Source organism: Aythya marila (assembly GCF_965140915.1).
Source record: "Aythya marila genome assembly, chromosome: 1".
Classification (NCBI taxonomy): Eukaryota; Metazoa; Chordata; class Aves; order Anseriformes; family Anatidae; genus Aythya; species Aythya marila.
This window is the reverse complement of record NC_139042.1, coordinates 63,277,524-63,297,934: the sequence shown is the minus strand read 5'-3', so window position 1 is coordinate 63,297,934 and position 20,411 is coordinate 63,277,524. Positions and strand designations below refer to the sequence as shown.

The 20,411-nt window shown below is 40.1% G+C and overlaps 1 protein-coding gene across 3 annotated transcripts in view; it reads left to right on the top strand.

Moving 5' to 3' along the window:
• The window catches only part of RASA3 (RAS p21 protein activator 3), a 140,362-nt gene that overhangs the window by 117,990 nt on the left and 1,961 nt on the right, over window positions 1–20,411 (top strand). For all 3 annotated transcript variants that reach the window (XM_082755124.1, XM_082755125.1, XM_082755123.1), the window contains 15 exons: window positions 1,129–1,233; window positions 1,753–1,909; window positions 2,745–2,893; window positions 4,861–4,975; window positions 5,879–5,953; window positions 6,509–6,632; window positions 7,358–7,464; window positions 8,037–8,114; window positions 9,047–9,124; window positions 9,674–9,747; window positions 13,509–13,615; window positions 14,579–14,661; window positions 17,379–17,590; window positions 18,329–18,432; window positions 19,734–19,917. In XM_082755124.1, coding sequence (XP_082611250.1) covers window positions 1,129–1,233; window positions 1,753–1,909; window positions 2,745–2,893; window positions 4,861–4,975; window positions 5,879–5,953; window positions 6,509–6,632; window positions 7,358–7,464; window positions 8,037–8,114; window positions 9,047–9,124; window positions 9,674–9,747; window positions 13,509–13,615; window positions 14,579–14,661; window positions 17,379–17,590; window positions 18,329–18,432; window positions 19,734–19,917 — 1,752 coding nt within the window. The remainder of the gene's footprint in view (window positions 1–1,128; window positions 1,234–1,752; window positions 1,910–2,744; window positions 2,894–4,860; window positions 4,976–5,878; window positions 5,954–6,508; window positions 6,633–7,357; window positions 7,465–8,036; window positions 8,115–9,046; window positions 9,125–9,673; window positions 9,748–13,508; window positions 13,616–14,578; window positions 14,662–17,378; window positions 17,591–18,328; window positions 18,433–19,733; window positions 19,918–20,411) is intronic.

The window sequence follows — 20,411 nt, the reverse complement described above, 5'->3', positions numbered from 1 at the left end:
GAAATACTCTCAAAATATCAGAGTTTGAAGAACTTAAACCAGTAGACCTGCAATGTGAGCTGTTGGTATGTCTAGCATATGAAACTTGATGCATGAGGCACTGTTGAGAGATACAGGGCTCAGGGGATTTAGAAGTGACGTCCTCTGCACTTGCATAAGGTAAGGTAAACCTTCAGCAGGACTGTCAAGCCTCATTCCTTGACAAGCCTCCTGTGACTTGCTGGAGACTAGGAAGGTGGTGTAAATATGTCCATAATTAGATGACTTTGCACCTTACCCAAATTACAGTTACAGTTCTCCTAAAAGTCTCAGTTACTCAAAAACTGATACATTTTCTGCATATAGCTTTTTTTTCCCCAAGCTTAAGGCACATTTCTAGCTGAGCTTGTTTTAAAATGAAGGTGCCTCTCAAAGGAAACTTTAAAATATGTACAGAAACATCTGTCCTACAGTTTGAAATCCTTACTCTGAGGTGGGTATTGCAGCATTTATCCACAAAGGCCAAGTTAGATGCCAGTACTTCTACTCTGAAGCTCAGTTTTACATCCTAATGTTAAAGAGCACATGAAAGGGAAGGAAGTATCCTCTCGTCAGCCATACCAGAACTTCCATGTGTGAGGGACAAAGTGCTAGAAATTGCGTAGGTTTCAGACAATGCACACGTTATAGGGCGGTAAAGTTTCTGAGCATCTGCACAGAACTACCTTAGGTGCAACAGATTTGTAAGCTTGACAAGTGATTCTTCCCAGAAGCTAGAGGAGGGGAAGGACTGGGAGGAAATTCAACCTCAGTCTGTAACGCTGCTGCTTATGCTGCTGATAAAATGAAATCCAAACACGGCTGAGACTAGAAGTATGGAGTCCTTAAATGTCTGTGCAGTTTTTTCCTCTGGTCTTCATTTTATCTGTATTTTTCATTATCTGGGATATCTAGGTGATTTTTGGTGATGTTTAATGGAGATGAATTGCAAGACTCCAGAGATCCAAGGTTGTCTCTTGACTGTAGGGAAGCCCATATACTACAGTTTTGGAACTTTATAACTCATGGGCTTGAGGGGGTTGGAATTGAAAACAAAGTTCTATCTATCTATGTTTTTATTCACCTAACATTACATGTTTTCTATTACAGAGTTGATCTTTGGAATGCCAGTAACTTGAAGTTTGGAGATGAGTTTCTAGGAGAACTGAGGCTTCCTCTGAAATTTCTCCGACAGTCTAGCTCTTACGAAGCATGGTACTTGACATTTTTCTTTTGGAGCGTATAAGCAGAAACATATGTCTTCTGTGAAGTCTTTGAATAATTACAGCTATGTGATAAAGTTTAAATGGATTTAATTTGTATCTAATTTTTTTGTAAGCACGCCAGAATAATCCTAGCAAATGTAAGAACAAGAAGTTGTGATGATATGATTAGAGATTTCAGTCTGCCTCTGTGTTGCGTGTGGGAGTTCTAATACTTTGACTCTATGATATTATTTACTGCAATTCAGGAGCAATGGTATAATTTTCTGAATATGTGATTTTTTTTATATATCATACACAAATCTTAATGATCAGAACTTTCCATGTTGCAGTTGGTGCAAAATAGACTGGCAGACATGATTAAAAAAAATCTGAGTCAGAACTCTCAAGAAATGTGATAGGTATATAAAGGTTGTGTGTATCTTTAGCTTTTCTGTGTGCTCATGTATAGCCTGAGATAATTTTGTGTTTCAGCACAAACTTTGTCTTTTTTTTTTTTTTTGCATATCAGGTATTTCCTGCAGCCCAGAGATAATGGAAACAAGTCTTTGAAACCTGATGACCTTGGTTCCTTAAGGTTAAATGTGGTTTACACTGAGGACCATGTTTTTTCCTCAGACTATTACAGTCCACTTAGAGATCTCCTGCTAAAATCTGCAGATGTTGAGGTAATTTGTTTGCACTGCTGGTTGTTTACTATAGATCATCCTCACAGGGGTCTCCCTGAATGTTGGTCATGATCTTGTTGGCACCACAGGTGTGTAACTACCAGAATCTTTATCATCTTCCTTCTTCCATGCGAGGGTCTTGTTAAGCTCTGCATATCCTTCATGGTTGTTTTCTGTCCTTGCAGAAAAGATCTTTATCTGCCTGCAGCATGGTGGGTGAAGGCACACCCAGGAACACCAGTGGTTTTAAAAAGCAGCATATTCTCTGTGGCTTTCTAATTTTACCTAGGAAAATGCAAAGTAAACTAAAGTTTGATCAATTGGTTTTCCTTTGCTAGAGAGGAACAGGTTTACTTGTACAATTGAAAAACAAAACAACCCCAAACCTAACTCTGAAATGTTCGAGGGATGGACCACATCTGCCAATGTGTATAGTTTTAGCAGTTGGTTTGGATTTGGGGTTGTTTGTTTGTTTGTTTCAGTACAAGAACTGGTTTCTGTTCTTACTGGGACTTGAAAATGAGAAGGTTTAGAGTTCTTCCTCTTCAGTTGCTTCCCAGGCAACAGTCACATTCAGTGAAGAGTTGGCTATTGAAAATGAGGGGAAAATACCGTACTGCAATAGTTTTTAAATTGCTGCCCTCTTGTGATCAAAACTTAAAGCCAACAAGAAGTGGGATGTGAGGCCCTGCCATGTCATGTACAGGCATGTTTAGGTAACTGGCTGCTGCAGCTGTTATGTGGGGTTATGGACTAAGGAGCTAAGGGGAAGAGAAGGGAACTATGCTTGTGCTGTAATGATCCCTCAAAGATTTTCTTTCTTTCCACTGTTCAGCCTGTTTCAGCATCAGCTGCACACATTTTGGGTGAAGTTTGCAGAGAGAAACAGGAAGCAGCCATACCTCTTGTCAGGCTTTTCTTACACTATGGCAGAATTGTGCCTTTCATAAGTGCCATTGCGAATGCTGAAGTGAAGAGAACTCAGTAAGTACCACTGAACCCATTGCTATTAACATACCTACTGTGTGTTGGCTAGTGTTATGATCTTTCACTCTGTTTCTGGAACTATACGCAATTTCATAACAAACTGTTGGAGTTGTTCCTGTTCTTCCCAGCTGGTGTCAGAGTTCTTTACAGAAGCTCTGCAGATCTGGTGAGTTCGGTTTGAGGAGGAATTCCCATCTTGTTTTGTGAAGTCTACTTGCAAAACTGTTTTCAGGTCTGAAAGCAGGGATTTTCTGCATTCTGTCCTGATTGTTTGAGGATAACTTTAAAATCCTACCTTATCTTCAACTGTTCATATGAAATCATTTCAGCTTTATAATGTGCTAATAAGCCATCTAGTGCTGAGTAAAAGTGTTTGCTGAATTTGTTCAGAACAAAAGGCGAGTTTCTTCCTAGACATGAATATTTAAGGCAAGCTGTGTGACTAATCTCTCCAATTAGAGGTCTGAGGAACGAAGATGGGATTGGATCTGGCAGTGGATGGCAGAGAACAGAATCTTTTAGCACTTTTTATAAGTCCCTTTTTGACTTTCTGGTGTGCTGACAGTTTAGCAATGTAAGATATATTATTTCCACCAAGCAGACCCTAAAGAGCATATGTTGCAACAAGCCTTCTGCCTACTTAACCATGCTCTTGAATGACAATAGCAGAGATCATTGGGAACCAAGGGGAATGACAGATATTGACTCTAAAGTAACAATTCCTCCCTACCAAATAAAGTCTTTGTATGGGTTGGCTTTTTTCAGTGTCTTAGAGTGTTTTTCCTCATGTAGGCAGGTGTATTTTTCTATGCTGAAGGTTGGCAGAAACAGCTTGGTTGATGCAGGATGAGGAAATTTGCTGCTCCATAGTCAGTCGTGTTCCTGTGATAAAACAGCAAACATGTTGTTTGTTTTCAGGACTTTCAGGCATTTGTAACAGGCAGGGACCTAACTTCTATATTAAAAAAAATATATCAAAATCCAGTCAAGTAATTCATCCTGTAATGTATTGCTTGTAAATGAGTACAGCTGTAGTAAGCTATAAGCACCAGAGAAGCTGTTAGTGTGTGTTCAAGAACAAGCATATGAGTTCACATCCAAGTTTGATCTGCTGTCTGTCGGCACAGTTTTTGATCATACAGGTGTAGATGATAGTGTTGATTATGTACCTGCCTGCAGAACTGAAATCGATATGCAAGGAATTGCATGTACAAAATTAATTGAACATGTAATTTTCAATGGCATTCTCAAAATGCAAGTAGTACTTTAAAAAAAAAAAAGTGTATGTGACAGTGCAAATAGGTAATCTTAGCGAACTGCAGTAGCCATGTAGTACAAGAAGAATTCTGTGGAGGCAGGTCGTTCAGGGAAATAAGAAAGTCTGCAGAGCACCAGCTATCTACGCAGTTCTTTGTGCAGAATTGGGATCTGAACTACTTTTTAACAGTATTATCACAGAACAGTGCTGGAAGCAACTTAGAAAGGATGGCCATGTCATTGGAGCTGGTGTTTTCATCTCTCTTCCAGTCTAAACCTACATATTTTGTAGGAGGTCACTTGTAATGTCCAGTGTTGTTGCAGGACTCGAATCAACTCCCTCCTTCCCTTACTGAAATTAATGCTGTTCAGCAGGTGCAGCTTCCCTCACTGGTATTGTAAACCCTTTTGGTTTGAGCCTGCATCGTTGCCATGTGTTTGGATGGTGCACTGAGGCTTCCACACACCATCCTAATACAAAACAGATGATCTTTAGTCCCTCAGGACCTAATGTGACTGCTGCTTTTCTGTTACAGCTTGGTAGAGCACTAAGTGCTACATGACTGCATTTAATGACAGGCTGGTGTTGAAAGGAATTTTTGTTTGTGTGTTGAAAACATATTTCCATCACCTTTCACTGCTTCTATTTCTGCATGTTAGCAGTTTATTACAAAGAGACTAAACTACAGAAAACTGTTCACTTCCAGAGATCCAAACACCATTTTCAGAGGAAACTCATTAACTTCCAAGTGCATTGATGAGACGATGAAACTGGCAGGGATGCATTATCTGCAAGTTACACTAAAGCCAATTATAGATGAGGTAAGAGCAGTTTAGACTGTTTATTTGACTTGAAATGTCACTGCAAAAGGCCTTCAGGGAGCAAGTACTGTTTATTCCTTCTCGTTTTAAGGTGACTTGTAGGAATGACACTTACAAGCCTGTTTCTACATTAAAACCTTGTGTTAGTTTAGCCAAAGCTGAGTCACCCGGTTCAGCAAGAGTTGCATTGTGTTAAAGTAAATGAACTGAGACAAATGGAAGCTTTCAAATTATTCCAGTTCATAAAATCTAACCTGTATTGTTGCGGAGAAGTTAATCAAGTAATAACTTAGACGAATAAATAATGTATCTATAGCAGAAAGCTTCTGGGAAGCTCTAAGTAATACTTTTCATCTAGTGGCTTTAAATTAATACAAGTATTCTTAGATAAATGTGTCTGTGATGTATGTGTTGTGGCAATGGTTTACTATCTGTCCAGTCCAGAATGGTGGGTGTGGGGTTCTTCATGCAGTAATTGAGCAATACTTTCAGACCACAGACTTCCTTTAAATGATTTGACAATTTCTTCAGCTGTTGTTCCACTGTTTCATTAAAAAAAAAAAAAAACACAAACAAACAACCTTATGTTTCTGAAGAATATAAATATACTTTCAAAGTTGGCTGTTTTGGCAGAATAGGACTTTTCTTGAACAGTCTTGCCTGAGAGTGTCTGACCAATTATTCACCCTAGTTGAAAGAAAAGGTAGAATAAAAGAGTAATAATTTTGAAAAAAAAAAAAAAGATCACTTGTAATTTACCTTTGATACTTTGTCAAGAACAAAAGTACAAATTATACTGTTGGCTTTTTATCCAAAAATCAGATGAGGCATTTTACAAAACTTTTCCAACTTGAAGGTAAACTAATATATTAATTGCTCTTTCTTTTTTTTTTTTTTCTCTAGATCTGCCAGGTACATAAACCTTGTGAAATTGATCCCGTGAAATTAAAAGATGGTGAAAACTTGGAAAATAACAGGGTATGCATTAGATTTTGAAGATAGGATCTCTGTTTATACTGTCTTGTGGTAGCTTAGGTCTTCAGACTTAATGTTGCAAATAAATCTGTCATTTATTAGAATACATCGGAAGCTTTCTTAACATCAAAAATTGTATGTAATTAATTTATATCAGTTTTGCATTATGCTATAAATACAGTATCTGTCAAATGTTACATTCCCTGCCTCCCTGAAAGATTAGGGCTTGATGACAAATGGCCAAATATTCAATGTTAATGTTGGGAGCAAGGATAACTTAGCCTGTGGCTTTAGCAATGTCATAGAAAGCAGGGCTGTGAAAAGAAATAATATGTCATGCAACCACATCACTCGATGTTTTTGATAGGGATAGCATTTTTACTCTTAAATACGTGCATTTATTGAAGAGAGTATCACTAAGAGTGAGATTGTTTTGCAAGTATATAATGTTGGAAGTGAGAATCTCTTAACGATGGCATTATGAATAAAACCAGGCATAATACTGCTTTCCACAACAGAAAATGGTACCAATTTTGTCATAATCATTGTATTTTTCAGGAAAATCTGAGGCAGTATGTTGATCGCATTTTTACTGTAATTACTAAGTCTGGTGTAAGCTGTCCTACAGTGATGTGTGATATTTTCTTTTCACTGAGGGAATCGGCTGCCAAACGTTTTCAAGGTGAGTTTCTCTGTATTGCTTCATTTTGTATCTCAGATAGCTTTTAAATGTAGGTGTAATCTAGAAGTCTGCGTGATCTGTGATAGATTTAGTCATTGAACATGATATTATCCCAAACACAGTTTGGGATGTGTTTTTTTTCTTGATTATAAATACTGTCATTTCCTTGATTATTCATTCAATGAAAAACGGTACTTTTGATGATTGTGAGTTTTCCTTAAACATTCAAAAGAAAACAACATTTTAAAAGAGTTTATGTTGGTGTATATTTATGGTTTCAGTATTTACGAAGTATGCTGTTTTTAGATGTTCTGTTGTTTTTTTTTGTAATGGCTCATTCTGCAGGCTCCATGCAGCTGAATTGTTTTCTTCTCATACATCAACCTGTAATAAAGGCCAATTTATTGGAGTCATTGCAAGCTTATAGTCCTAGGAGGCCTGTGTGCTGCAAAGGTTTTCTGGCTGTCAAGAGACCTCTTTCCACTGCCTCCTAGTTGTTTTGGCTCTGTGAGAATGGGTGGGCAGTATCAAACTAGGATCAAGCAAAACAACTAACCTATGTATTTTCATGAAAGGAAGCAGATGAGAATAATGATTTAACTTGTAGATAGGTACATTTCCAGCACTCATTTGAGTTAGCTTTCAGAAGGCGTTCTGGTAATTGCAGAAGGTTTTAAAGGAGGAATTATTGAAATACTCAGTAGAGGTTCTTATTTTTTTAATAGGTGACCTAGATGTGAGGTATACAGCTGTCAGCAGCTTTATTTTCCTGCGATTCTTTGCTCCTGCCATTCTTTCTCCAAACCTCTTTCAGCTTACACCACACCATCCTGTAAGTATTGTATCTTTTTTTTTTTTTCGAGCTCTGTATATGGTTCTGTCACCACAGGCTGTCTGGCAAGATTCTTTCTTCAATTCTTTTAATAGCCTCTAGGAGAAATAGCTTTGTTAGTTCAAAGATCTGCTATGCCTGTCTTGCATATGGAGAATGACTGTATGTGAAGAATTTGGGAGGTGTGGGAGGAACAGTGAACTTTAAGGTCAAACAAGGTAGATGGTCTCATTTTTACTGCCTTACATTAATGCTGGATTGATTGTCAGCAACAATTGGAGATGTTTTAGATGTTAAGCAACTTACCCAAAACTTTTGGTAGTTGTTTTTACTGGGAGTGGAGAGGACCCGAACGGTCTTTAAGATAGACTTTAGTTTTGCAGGTGATTAGTCTTCAGAAAAGCAAGGCAATGGGGTGACTTAAGAGTTGAAAACCTTTAAAAGAAGCAGTGTTTTTCTATAGCGTTTTATTGGTCCTTTTCTAATCTTATGTTTATTTTCTACAAGGAGAATAAGAACTAAGAGATGTTTTAAGTATCCAATCCATTTAATGTTGTTCTTCTCTTTCCTAGGATCCTCAGACTTCTCGAACTTTGACACTTATCTCTAAAACCATTCAAACACTGGGCAGCCTATCAAAATCTAAATCTGTAAGTATGGTTTTTTTTTTCATTTAAAGGTTTAATTCAGGAAAGTGATTTCTTCTTTAAAGCTTTTATCACTTGTAATTAAGCCTTTACAATTCTTGAGTAGCACTAGTTTTAGGCAAAACTACTTTCCTCTGCTTTGAATGCTCATATGCTCACAGGAAAAATAAGCCTGTCTTAATCTGAACTACATTTTAGTAAAAGCAAAATTTGTGCCCAACCTAGAAGACTGTTCCAGGGCTTTTCATTCCTTCCTTCTGGAAGAACAGATAGTGATCAGGAAAACCCGTGAAATTCTCTATTTGCATCTGATACATGATAGCAGCTCCACAGGGTTTTTCAGATTGTCTCTGCATTTTAAAGCCTTAATTGGTAAGAATATCCCAGTAAAGGGAAAGGCAGGGCTTTGCTTTTTGTACCAGTTCAGTTTATTGCCAGTCAGAGGTGAAATGAGATCTGGATGCCCGTGCTCTGTACTTCTAAATGAAGTAAAGCGTGTTTCTAAAGGTACCAAACTACTATATCTGATGATAATTTGGGGCTGCTGGTGGTCTAGTTACAATTAACCCAGGCTACTGTAGATGAATTTGTACCTCAATTAAGAGTCCTTTGAGGCAATAGAATCCGTACGCTTTTTGTCAGCTTTTAGGACCGGGATTAAAAGCCAAAGCAGAAGCTTGAAGCTTTTGAATAATGCATTAGTAACTGTATTAATTGAGCATCTGGGATGAGTTCTACTACCATTTGAAATAAGGATTTGGTACTACCGAATGTGTGCTGTACAACGGGAAAGTCGCTTTTTGGTTATTTTACCTCTGGCCAGAAAGAAAAACCCCTTATCTGTGGTGGTTTGTCTCATGGTCTGCTACTGTTAACAACAATATTTTAGGTATAAACTCTATTATGATATGCATGGTTTTGCTTTTGTATTTCAGGCTAATTTCAAGGAATCCTACATGGCTACTTTTTACGACTATTTCAATGAGCAGAAATACGCAGATGCAGTAAAAAATGTACGTAATGTAAATGTTCTGAATCATCCTTACGTGTTGTTGAAGCTGATGCTCAGAGTCCTAAAGTGTGCTGTTTGTAAACTAGGATGTGTATGCTAGAAAAGGCAGGCTCCCAATTATTGTAATTTTGGGAATGCATTAAATTATGTGCATGCCAATATTATAATCTCTTCGGGTCTGCTTCTGTTTAATAATTAGGTTGGATCAATAAGCTGCTGCTTATTGCTCGAGTCATGGGCGTGCTTCGTGGGATGCTGCAGATCTGTCTGAAAATTGCTTAGCCCAAAAGGAATTGAAAGATCTGTGTAACAAAGGGGAAACAGGAAAAGAAGGGCTGGTCATCTGCAGCTTTGCTGCTTAGGAGCATTTGTGCTATTTTTAGTTTACAGCCCAGGAAACCTCCCATATTCCTCAAGTATCTGCCAGTACCCTTCTGTTTAACTACTTTTACAGTATGTCCGTGTAGCACCGTGTTGGACTAACGTTAAAGATTTTAGTTTGGGTAGTGCTGTACTGCCATTTCATTTATGCTTTTTCTTCACCTTTTAGTTTCTAGATTTAATTTCGTCTTCAGGAAGGAGAGATCACAAGAGCATAGAGCAACCTATATTGCTTAAAGAAGGGTAAGCATGCATGTGCCACAAAACCCTCTGAATGTGTGCTTGCTACCATTCCGAGGCAGCTATCTTTTATCCCACCCCTATTCCATCTGTCTGTTCAGAAAAGAGTGTAGGGAAATCATTGTATTGCTGTTTCTACTCTCTGTGGCTGCTCTAGTTCATTTTAACATCCTTTCGTTTGTTTTAAACACCTTATATTAAGTGTGTTTTGAAATATATGGAGGAAAAAGAAGCCTGTAGACCTCAATTAGCACAGTTAATGCAAAATAAATTTAAATCAGCACAGTGTTAAGAACAAGTTTTATTTTTCTTTTTTTAAACCACAGTGAACAAAAGCTGTAAAATTTCACTGTGAATGCAGATTCTGAATATCTTGGTGAGGGCAAAGCCTGCAAATGGGATCTGCTTTTGCTGCCCTTTAAAATGCATATGCTAATCATTACCAGGGCCATTTTGAGGAAAATTTATGGTACATTTGGAACAGTTTCTGCTTTCAGTACCTTTCTGTTTTATGGAACCATGTTCTATATGCCATGCTAGTTTTCGAGACTAAATGTTGACATTTTTTTTTTGTGTTAAAAAATGAGTTAAGATCATCTAAGTGCACTGTTCTTTGGGCTGGGAGGAGGAAAGTAAAAATCCAAATTCTTCCCGTCAGAGCTTAGTAAGCTGAACTCTTGCTGAAAGTAAGCTTTCTTGGTATCTCTGTCACATAAAAATTAGATTTTCAGTAAAAACCTGACTGCCACTTCCAGTTAGCCTCAGCAGCTCAGTTCTTTGATGAGGGTCTGTCTCTAGAAGCAAGTTTGTCTGTTTGAATTCTGTACATTTATCATTCTTTTGTGTCTGAAAAGAATTGTATCGTTTGTAACATTTTCCCTCTAACTCTGAAACATTAATTTTTTTTTTCTGCCTCTGTCTTTCTTTTGCTCCTGTCTGATTTTTTTCTGTCTTTTCTTGCTCGGCCTGTGGCTGCTGTTGTAAGGACTCTTAAACTAACAGTAAAGAAAGTTGATGGTAATAGTTCATGCAGGTAAGCTGGTAGGGGCAGTTGGTGCTTTGCTGTAGCTCCTGGCTGACAGCATGTCCTTCCTTCACGGCAGTAGATTTGTCTGACTTACCTTTGGGAAGGAAGCAGTCTGTTTAACAATCCTGAAATGCCTGTGTAAAACCAGCAGAAAACATTTTGTTATTTATTTCTTCCATGTTGACCGAGTCCTTTTTTTTTTTTTTCCTCCTTAATCAAAAACCTGCTGAAAGTAGAGAATTACGGACTTCTATCTGTAGGGAGAGGCTCCAAAAAGCACTGAAATGTGCTTGATAATCAGTGTGCATATCCCGAAGAACTCACTGCGAGTGGTTAAGAAGTTACACATCAAGTAGCATTCATGTAACTCGTTCTCCAGGCTGCAGAGTAGGCTTCAGCTACTTCAGTCTTTCCTGATGTCTTGCTTTATTGCCATGCTGTGTCATGGAGAGTGGGTGGGAATTTTCACGGCCTTTTGTTAGGTTACTCTCCAGATTCATTGGCTGGTTAGTGGGGTGTCTGCTTGTCTGTGCAACGTTTTTATTTTATTTCCTTTTCTTTCTTTCTTTTTTTTTTTTTTCTTTTTTTTTTTAAATCTATCCTTCTATTAAGAGTCTCTAGATGGAAAGCTATAGCGTATGTACTTCTGAATGGATGCGTAGTACCAAAGATTTTAGTCACTGGCACCTGGGTTTGCTGGCATTGCTCATGCCATCACTGCTTGGTAGCTGTCTGCTTGTTTCTTTCCAAAAGGAGAACTACAAGAACTAGTCCTGCCTTTCTTGTGGGTGAAAGCTGCATGCTGATGCTTCCAAGCAAAGCTAAGGCAGATCCAAATTCAGGTCCACCACAACCACAAGAAGAGAAAGTTTCTTTGGCCATCCAGCCCTGGAATGGGGCTCATCTTCAACTTCTTTTCCTTCACGCTTCTGACTATTTGCTCCAACTTCTCACACACTCTGCTAATATTAGAAACAATTTTATTTTATTTTTTTAAATTGACCTTGAAACTTCAGTGGTTTTGAACACTTGACACCTATCTGTGGGAAATCAGAGCACATTCTTCCCTCAGCTATGTCAGCTCTGAAAAAATTAACCAGAAATGAAATAATACTGTTCTTAGCTCTGCAGTATGGAGTTTGTGTGTCTCAGCTAGGAAGGCTTAGTAGGAATCTTCAGTTCTAAGTCACCTTATAAGTGTTGGCATGAAAAAAAAAAGAGAAACCAACATGCAGAGCATGTTGTCCAGCCCAAGGATATCTGCTCTTCCCTTGAAATTTGCTTTAACCTTGGAATACAAAGACTGCCACCCCTCCAGTGGGGCCTGGTGGTGATCTGAATAATATGGTTATATTAAATCTTTCTCATGGAATCCGAGAGCAAGGACTGAGACAGCAACTGACCATTTTAAAAATGGGATGAGTGTTTAACTATAGCTGACTAACAAAAAAAATATATATTTTTTGCTCTATACAGTGCTTGCTTTTGCCCACACAGCTTAGAATGGGCAGCGGGCACGAGCCCAGCTGGTCACAAAATAGTTAAAGTCTGAAGGAACTTGGTTTTCTGTTCGAGCTTTAAACAGCCCTGCTGTTCAGTTGGATGCAATGCAATTGTTTCTGACTGAAGATACCCAAAGCAAGAAATAGCTGTTCAAAGCATTTTAGCTCTGCTGTTGAAAATCTTCAACCAAGTCACTCGCTGTTCAATCTGTGTGCTCTTTGTGCTGCGTAGTGCTTTCCTACCTGATAAAAACTACTCTCTAGCAAGTAGTTTTTACTGCCTCCATTGTACAGTTCTGTATTTCGCACAGTAGTTAACGTGTAGAGTAGCTGTTATCAACTCCCCTACTGCATACGGATACACATTTTACACCAAAAGTGAGGCTGAGCAGTATGAAGTCACCAGGCTCTCCAAAGTCACCTTGAAACTTTCGTATTGATTTAGTGGTTAGGAAGGCGGCGGATGCCTCACAGTTCCTCGTAAGCTAATTCAAGTTTGAAATTAATTAAAACTGACAACTCACTAAACGAATGCCTCTCGTCTGCCAAAGAAAAGGGGGTTGTCCTAGCTTTCAATCATCAACTTGCTTTGAATTGCTTATTGAAAACCCATTCCTAACGGCAGCATCAATGTGCAATCGCAAATGGCATTGTGGAGCATCCTGATTTTTTCTGAAGCATGAGAGTGACTAAAGCATGGCCGGACACAGTCCCTGTGCTCCAGAAGCCTTACACTTACCTTTAATGATTAAACATACTCCAAACGTTTTGAGCTTAAAAAAAAAGAAAGCTTGTAGAGTTGTGTCAGGCTTAGCAGAACCTTTTTCTGCTGTAGTAGGAAATCCTTTAGCTGGATTTGGAACAGAGGAAGAAAGAGCACATGCTGCAGTTCAGCTAATTAACTAGAGTCCCTGTATCCACTACAAATCAAGCTACTTGTCTTGCCCCCCGTATCTAGATCTGGAAAAAGGACAGGCTCAACTAACAGCTGCACTAAACCTATCCAAACGTGACTTTCCTTTCCTTGTCAAGTGACAAGGCCTCAATAATGAGAAAACACCATGAGTCCCCTCCTAAAGCTTTGTGAGTGCCATCATGTCTGTGTATATCTACCTATATGTATTTATGTCTAAATCTATATGCATAAATACATATAAAACATGTATGCATATATATATATATGCATGTAAGTGTAATATCTGGTCTATTTTAACAACCATGGTCCTGTTTACTAGGTTCATGATCAAGAGAGCACAAGGAAGGAAACGATTTGGTATGAAAAACTTCAAGAAGAGATGGTTTCGCCTGACAAATCACGAGTTCACCTATCAGAAAAGCAAAGGTAACAAAGGTTTGCCAGGCTTTTTTTTTTTTTAAAAAAAAAAAAAACACACATCAAAGTGAAGATTAAATATGAAGATAATAATGTAAGAACCGAACACTGATATCTAGATCTGTAACTGTAGAAGGCACAGGGCAGAGAAGTCTGTCAGCCTGTATGTTCTTGCCCTTTTTTAGTATATCTGTACTGACTGCTAGAGAAGGCTCCTGGATAGCCCAAGATGATCTAAATTAGCAGAATATTTGATAGTATTTGTTCAGTATTAGTTATTAGCATTATCTGTAGGTTTCACAGTTATTTAGGAGATTGTCTTAGGACACAAAACTCAGGAGCTCAAATACTTTACCCTGGGATTTGGATTTGTATTGAATATTGTCAGATGCATTTCTGCTAGTTCTTATAAATTCTGCAGCATTAGCACAACTGACTGCAGTAGTCAGGGATTTGCAGCTTTGAACCTGCAAATATTTGTTCGCTTAATGCTGCCTAATACCAAGAATTCTGCTTTTCACAAATTGGTTCTGTTGGTTCAGTAGTACACACCAAATATCACTCCCTTCTATCAAATAAATAAATTTAGAGTGAAAAAGATGAGGAAAGATGTTCAGATCATGTCGGTCATCATCTCACACTCAATTTTGGAATCTTACGTCACCACCATCAAAATATTTCAGCTATTCATAAGAATGATTTATTTCACCTCCTCAGTAAATATTCTGTGCCCTGCTGCAGCAGTCAATTTCTCAGAGATTTGCTAGCATAACGTAGTGCTGCTGAAAGCAGAAATGAAATTAAGGTAATGCTTCAGGACCATGCTGGTAAATCCCTGCTGAGGGAAAGATATTTTTTTTTCTATGCAGTCAAAATGATCTTCAAAGGAACTGAATCAGCATTAAGAATAAGGGCAGAGGGTGAAGTTGAATCGTGAATAAGTTGCTCAGCGTCTATGTATTCGTTCTGCAGGTGATCACCCTCTGTGTAGCATTCCAATTGAAAACATTCTGGCAGTGGAAAGACTGGAGGAGGAATCCTTTAAAATGAAAAATGTAAGTAGGTCATCTTCATTAACTTACTCGTTAGGCTGGTCTGGATCCACCAGCCTAATCGCCTTTTTCCCTTTTGTAACGTGGATTGGGTTTCTATTGAAAGACGTACAACCACAGCTGCTGCTTCTCTATATAGTAGCAGGAGTTTCCAAAAGTACAGCCCATTCAGATTCTTCACAGTCCAGTCAGCAGTCCTTGGGTTTCGTGATCCGCAGCACACTCAGTCCTGACCGCTGCTGGTCAGCTGTCTGGGCTCCACAGTGCTGGGCACAGGTAAGGTAATCGAGTCCCTGCCCTTTCTGTCAGACCTCTCCCTTGGGAAGGAACTGGCTGCTTGTACTTGTGAGCGATCACAGGCATACACTTGAGGTAAAACTTACTGTGTATGGAGAGGAGCTGAGCTATAATTCCAATTATCTCTTCAGTGAAGGAATTCTTTAATTTACACGGAGTCTGCCAGGCTGAAATGCATTCAGAATCTCTCTTTTAATTTATAAGGTTTATTACAGGGAAAATATCCCTTTTTTGTTAACAGTAGAAGATTGTACAGTGAGCATGAACAGAAACTGTGGGGTTTTTTGGATGCTTCAAGTCACTATTGACTAGGAAATGAAGGTGACTACATCCATTCCGGAAAGTAAGGTTCCGAGTCTTTCCATAAGCAGTAGAAAATACCATTGTCACCTTCTCCTGGTGACATTTATGTTCCCATTTATCTTGCCATACATAAATAGAATGCTGCAGCAAGGACTGAATTCTCAAGACACCACAGCAGATGTATTGGCGATGGATATTCCATCATGGGTGCTAAGTGTGATTAAAGATACACGTTTTCTATAAATATTCTCTGTGTATCTGTGCTCTGAATTGTACCAAATCTATTTTTATTGCTCTGATAAAGCTGCGTGTCTGGCAGGAAGGCTGCGCATCGCCTTTCAAGCGGCCTTCATCTTCCTTAAGCACACTGTGGCCCAGAGAGTGCCTCGAAGTATTTCTCAGGTCTGGTGTGTTGTACGAGAAGCAACTGGTGGTTTTGACAGTGTAAAGGTCTTGCAACCACTTGAAATTCTTGGCTTAGTTGTTGCCATATGCTAGTTCACTTAGCTTGGTATCCCCTTACACAAAGCCCTACCCTTTCAGTTTATCCCTTTGTTGTAATGCAGCAGGCTCCATTTACCCCTTCAGGACATCGAAATTCTCTTCCCTGTTGCTGTGTGTTAGCAGAGGCACGAGCTGCACACTGCTGTCTTCCTCTTCCCTTCCTTCCTTCCCCATTCCCCAAACTCTGATTGCCAACCATGTCCTGAAAAGTCTTGCTAAAAGGCCTCTTTGGTGTGCATTTTGGCAGTGCTGGACTGATACTCACAGCTCATCCACTGCTGTTACGCAGAGGCCTTTGTGCCTTTCTAATTACTGTCTGGTGTCTGTGGGGATACTAAACCCAGGGAAATGACTGTTGGAGCTTCTGCTTCCTGCTGTAAGTGATGTTGTAATTACAAGACAGCTGTTCGTTTGCAAATTAGCAAGTATATTTGCAAGCAGTTTTGAAGGATGTGCACCTGAAAGTGTACCAAGGGAAGGAGAGACGGTGCCTGGTGCCAGCCTGCAACATTCTCCAGACCTTCCAGTGCAGAATTCAGGCCAATATTTCAGGTCTTTGTCATACACAAAGGTGAATTTCAGTTTTCTTAGAATATCCTGAGTCGGAAGAGACCCACGAGGATCATAGAATCCAACTCCTGGCTCTACACAGGACCACCCCACACCCCCAAAATTGATGCTTTATGCCCTTTTGTTTTTCTTCCTGAAGTGGAAGAGAAGAGCCAGCTGTTTGGAAAATAATATTCCAAATTGTGTGGGCAGTGCTATGACGAATGGCTTGAATAATCAAATGGGAAAGTAGAATGGGAAAAGGATAATTTGAGAATATCTGACAGAGGAAAACCCATAAATATTATGTATTTGCAGAAGGTAAAGGAAATGGCAAGTGTTCATCATCAAGCAGTAAGGCTGGACAGCAGAAACTTGCCTCTTCAAGGGGAAGAAAATAAAGGCAATTGTGCCATCTTGGAGCAGAAGCTGTTTTGGACAGGCAGGGGAAGCTTTATTTTAGATTTTGAGTGCCCGAGCCATAAGGCAGAATTAACGTGTAGGAATTTGAACCACCCCCAGGCAATTAAAGAGAAACAGAGAAAATGCATTGCTGTGATTTGCTAACAGCAGCTATGGCTGGGTGCGGAAGAGTGGAAGTTCCTAAAAGGAAAGAATCATGCTGAAGTGTTAAAAAGACCACAGATATAACAGTTAAAGCAAAGCTGTCCCAAAGGTCGGATCCAGACTCTCATTTTGAGTCTTTCCTGCCTCCTTCTGACGAGCATTTCCCTTCAGCCCTGCACTGCTTCCTTCTGCCAGCCATCCAAAACTTGGAGCCGCGGCATTACTAAAATTGTGTCCCCGAGGCTTGCGGAGGCCCAACCAGCAAGTTGATATTGGCTGCTTGCAAATCATCACCTCGAGGAACAGTATCTTGTTCCTTGTACCAGGTGAAAGGTCTTCTTGTTTTAAGGGCACACTCGCTTTCTTGATGTTGTGTTGAAGTGTATTTATTGGGGCATTCTGCATTTTGTTTTTACGTCAGTAAATCGTTGGCCTGAGCCTGGTCCTAGGTTCGCAAACTCAATCAGGTGGTTCATTCTGTGGTTTACTTGTGTTTGCAGATGTTCCAGGTGATCCAGCCTGAGAGAAGAGTCCTGTACATCCAAGCAAATAACTGCGTGGAGGCCAAGGACTGGATCGACATCCTCACCAAAGTCAGCCAGTGCAACAAGAAGCGCCTGACGGTCTACCATCCCTCCGCCTACCTTAACGGCCACTGGCTTTGCTGTAAAGCCACTGCAGATAACACTCCTGGCTGCACGCCCTGCACAGGGTAAGGATCGGTACCGTGCTGTTGGTCTGGATACTGCCAGGGCTGTGTGTGTCAGTGCACCAGCCGTGCAGGCAGTGTCTTGTTCTCAGAGGCCCTCTGTGTTGTCACTTCTGACGCTGTCGGTATCTGCAAACCAAAATGTTGAAATTTGTAGAGTTCAAAACATCGATAGGAGTTGATTGTGGCCTAAAATATTTTCATTCTGATCATTTGCCATTAGCAAATACGCCAGACGTCCCTTCAGCGTTTTGTTTGTCAATTTCTGAAACAAAGATTGCGTCTGGATTTAATTCTGAACTGATCTTTTCCGAGCAGGGTCTCTGTTAAATGAGGAGTCTGCTTCCCAGGAAGCTATTTCCGTCTAAACTGAGAGAAGCAACAAGTCTATAGTGGGAGTTAGCCTCAGAATAGAAGACCTGGGTGGCTGGGAATTCAGTGCTCTGGCTCCTCCATCTGGTTATAGTAGATTAATTCACCAGAATGTCTGGCTATTGGCACAGTCTTCTCTTTCAAGTCAGAGTGAGAGCACGCTGGATAAATCCAGGCATAAAGAAGTTTGAACCTGCCTCTCTTGGGAACAGTAGGAAGTTTTGTGCTCCATTCCGTACATTTTGTTGGCTTCCATGAGTACTTGCTTTTAAACATGGAAGTCATGGGTTTTCATCCTCGTTAAGTGTTTTTTGTGCCATAATACACTGTTTAACATCTGCCTTCTACCTCTCTTCCTGACCCTTACAGAGGCCTGCCTGCAAATATACAACTGGATATAGATGGAGATAGAGAAACTGAGCGCATCTACTCCCTGTTCAACTTGTATATGCCAAAATTGGAGAAAATGCAAGGTAAGGGGGAAAGATCTTTGCACCTCTGATACGCCTAGCAAGGCAAAAACACCTCTGAAAAATTGTATGTTTCAGCTAGACCAAGCTTGCAGATCAAATCCCGATTAGCCCTTAGTTAATGTTTCCCTTTCTGCTGCCTTGAGGCGGTTGTATGGATTATTTTTGGCGCAGCGCGCAGTCTCATAGTCTGTACAAAGTTCTTTGCATAATAAACAGTTGTCTGAAATACGGTCTTAAACCGCAGCATCCTAAAATAGAGCGGTCGGAGAGCATAGTTTGGATACTCTGGATTGACAAATCGGAGCGTGGACTAAACCAGGAGTTTACTGAGCCCGAAAAGAAGCACCCGCAAAGTTGAGGTGTCAGTGGAACATGGTTTTATGTTACCAGAAGCCACGTGCACATTCCCTGATTCAGATCCCCAGAACAGGCTGGATCCAAACGGCTTCCCTCGACAGGTTCTTCCAGAGTTATCAACAAAAGATGACCCTTGGGTGTCTGGAGTGATGGGAAGTGAAGTTTGGGCTGGGAACGGTTAAGAGCTAGGGGGACAAAGTGATATAAAGGATAAAAGAAAGAAGAGACAGCAGAGGAAGTTAATACTGGTGGGCATGCCAAGGAAAGTATCCGGTGTACACGGTGCCAGACGAGAAATCCCAATTTAGCACAGGGAGTGGCAGGGAAGCCTTCGCTGTGGCACTGATCTTTAAATAGCACTCTGTTTTATAAAACGAGATATGCCGGTGGTGTCAAACACGGATTGGAAAGCGCTTTAATCCAGGCCTGGCCACCACGCAGTTGCAAACTGCAGATCCTCCACCACTTCCGAGCTGGCTGAACCAGTGCCCGGCCTGCCCCTGGAACGAATCCTCCCTGCCAGAGCCAGCGTCCAGTTTCAGTGTCAGGGGAAAGGACGCGGGGCTGGCACAGGCAAGGGGCAGGTAACTCGACAGCTGGGACTGGAAGAGCAGCACAGCCAGACAGCTCAGGCCAAAGAGTGAAATTCTCTCTTTCTAACGTGCTCACCTACAACGCCAAAGCAGATGACAGAATGAACGTGTTGCAGTTGTCCGTGTAAGCAGTGTCCTGATGTCTTACCAGGAAGGCTCCCTGGTAGGGTAAGGTGGTAATATCAGGACTTGCCCTTCTTAGACTATTTCCGTAGCAGGTGCAGTAATCATGCCATATTGTCCTCGTGCTTGTTGTGTGAATCTTTTGGGGGCAAAGTTGTAAAAACATCTTCCGTGACTACTTCAAACTGCAAGCTAATACCTATTCCTGCACTTTTATTTTTTCCCCAGAGGCCTGCGGCAGCAAGTCTGTGTATGATGGGCCTGAAGAGGAAGAATATTCTACATTCATCATCGATGACCCTAAAGAGACATATAAAACACTAAAGCTGATTATTGAAGGTGTTGGAACTTTAGAGCAGGAGCACGCTCAGTATAAGAGGGATAAATTTAAGAAGACAAAGTATGGAAGCCAGTAAGTATGGGCTGTCACAACACGTTAACGCTCTGGGGAAATGGTATTTCCCTTGCTTGTGTTCTGGCCTTCATATTCATGTTCAAAAAAGATCCTGAAAATCCATAGGAAATAAGATTTTGACTTCATATGTCGCAGTATTTTAAGTATTTAAAGCATAAGGAATTTTAAAATACTTTTATGAATTACTTTTATGAGTTGAAAAATAAGTAAGTGTGATTATTTTTAATTTTGAGCCCATGCTCATGAAACATGCAGTAAATACCAGAAGGGATGTGTATTTATGGGTTTATTTTTGAGAGTTGGTCTAAAGGTGGGGAGAATGGTACAGCCCCATGGCCTTAGTTTGTGTCCACATAAATAAAGGAGTGCTCTTTGCATCTCTGACCAAAAATAAATAAAAAAATAAAAGCAGGGAACAATTCAGCAACCAGTCAGTTCTTCCAATGCAAGGAAGGTGCAGTTTGTAATTACAACTTTGATAATCAAACTTT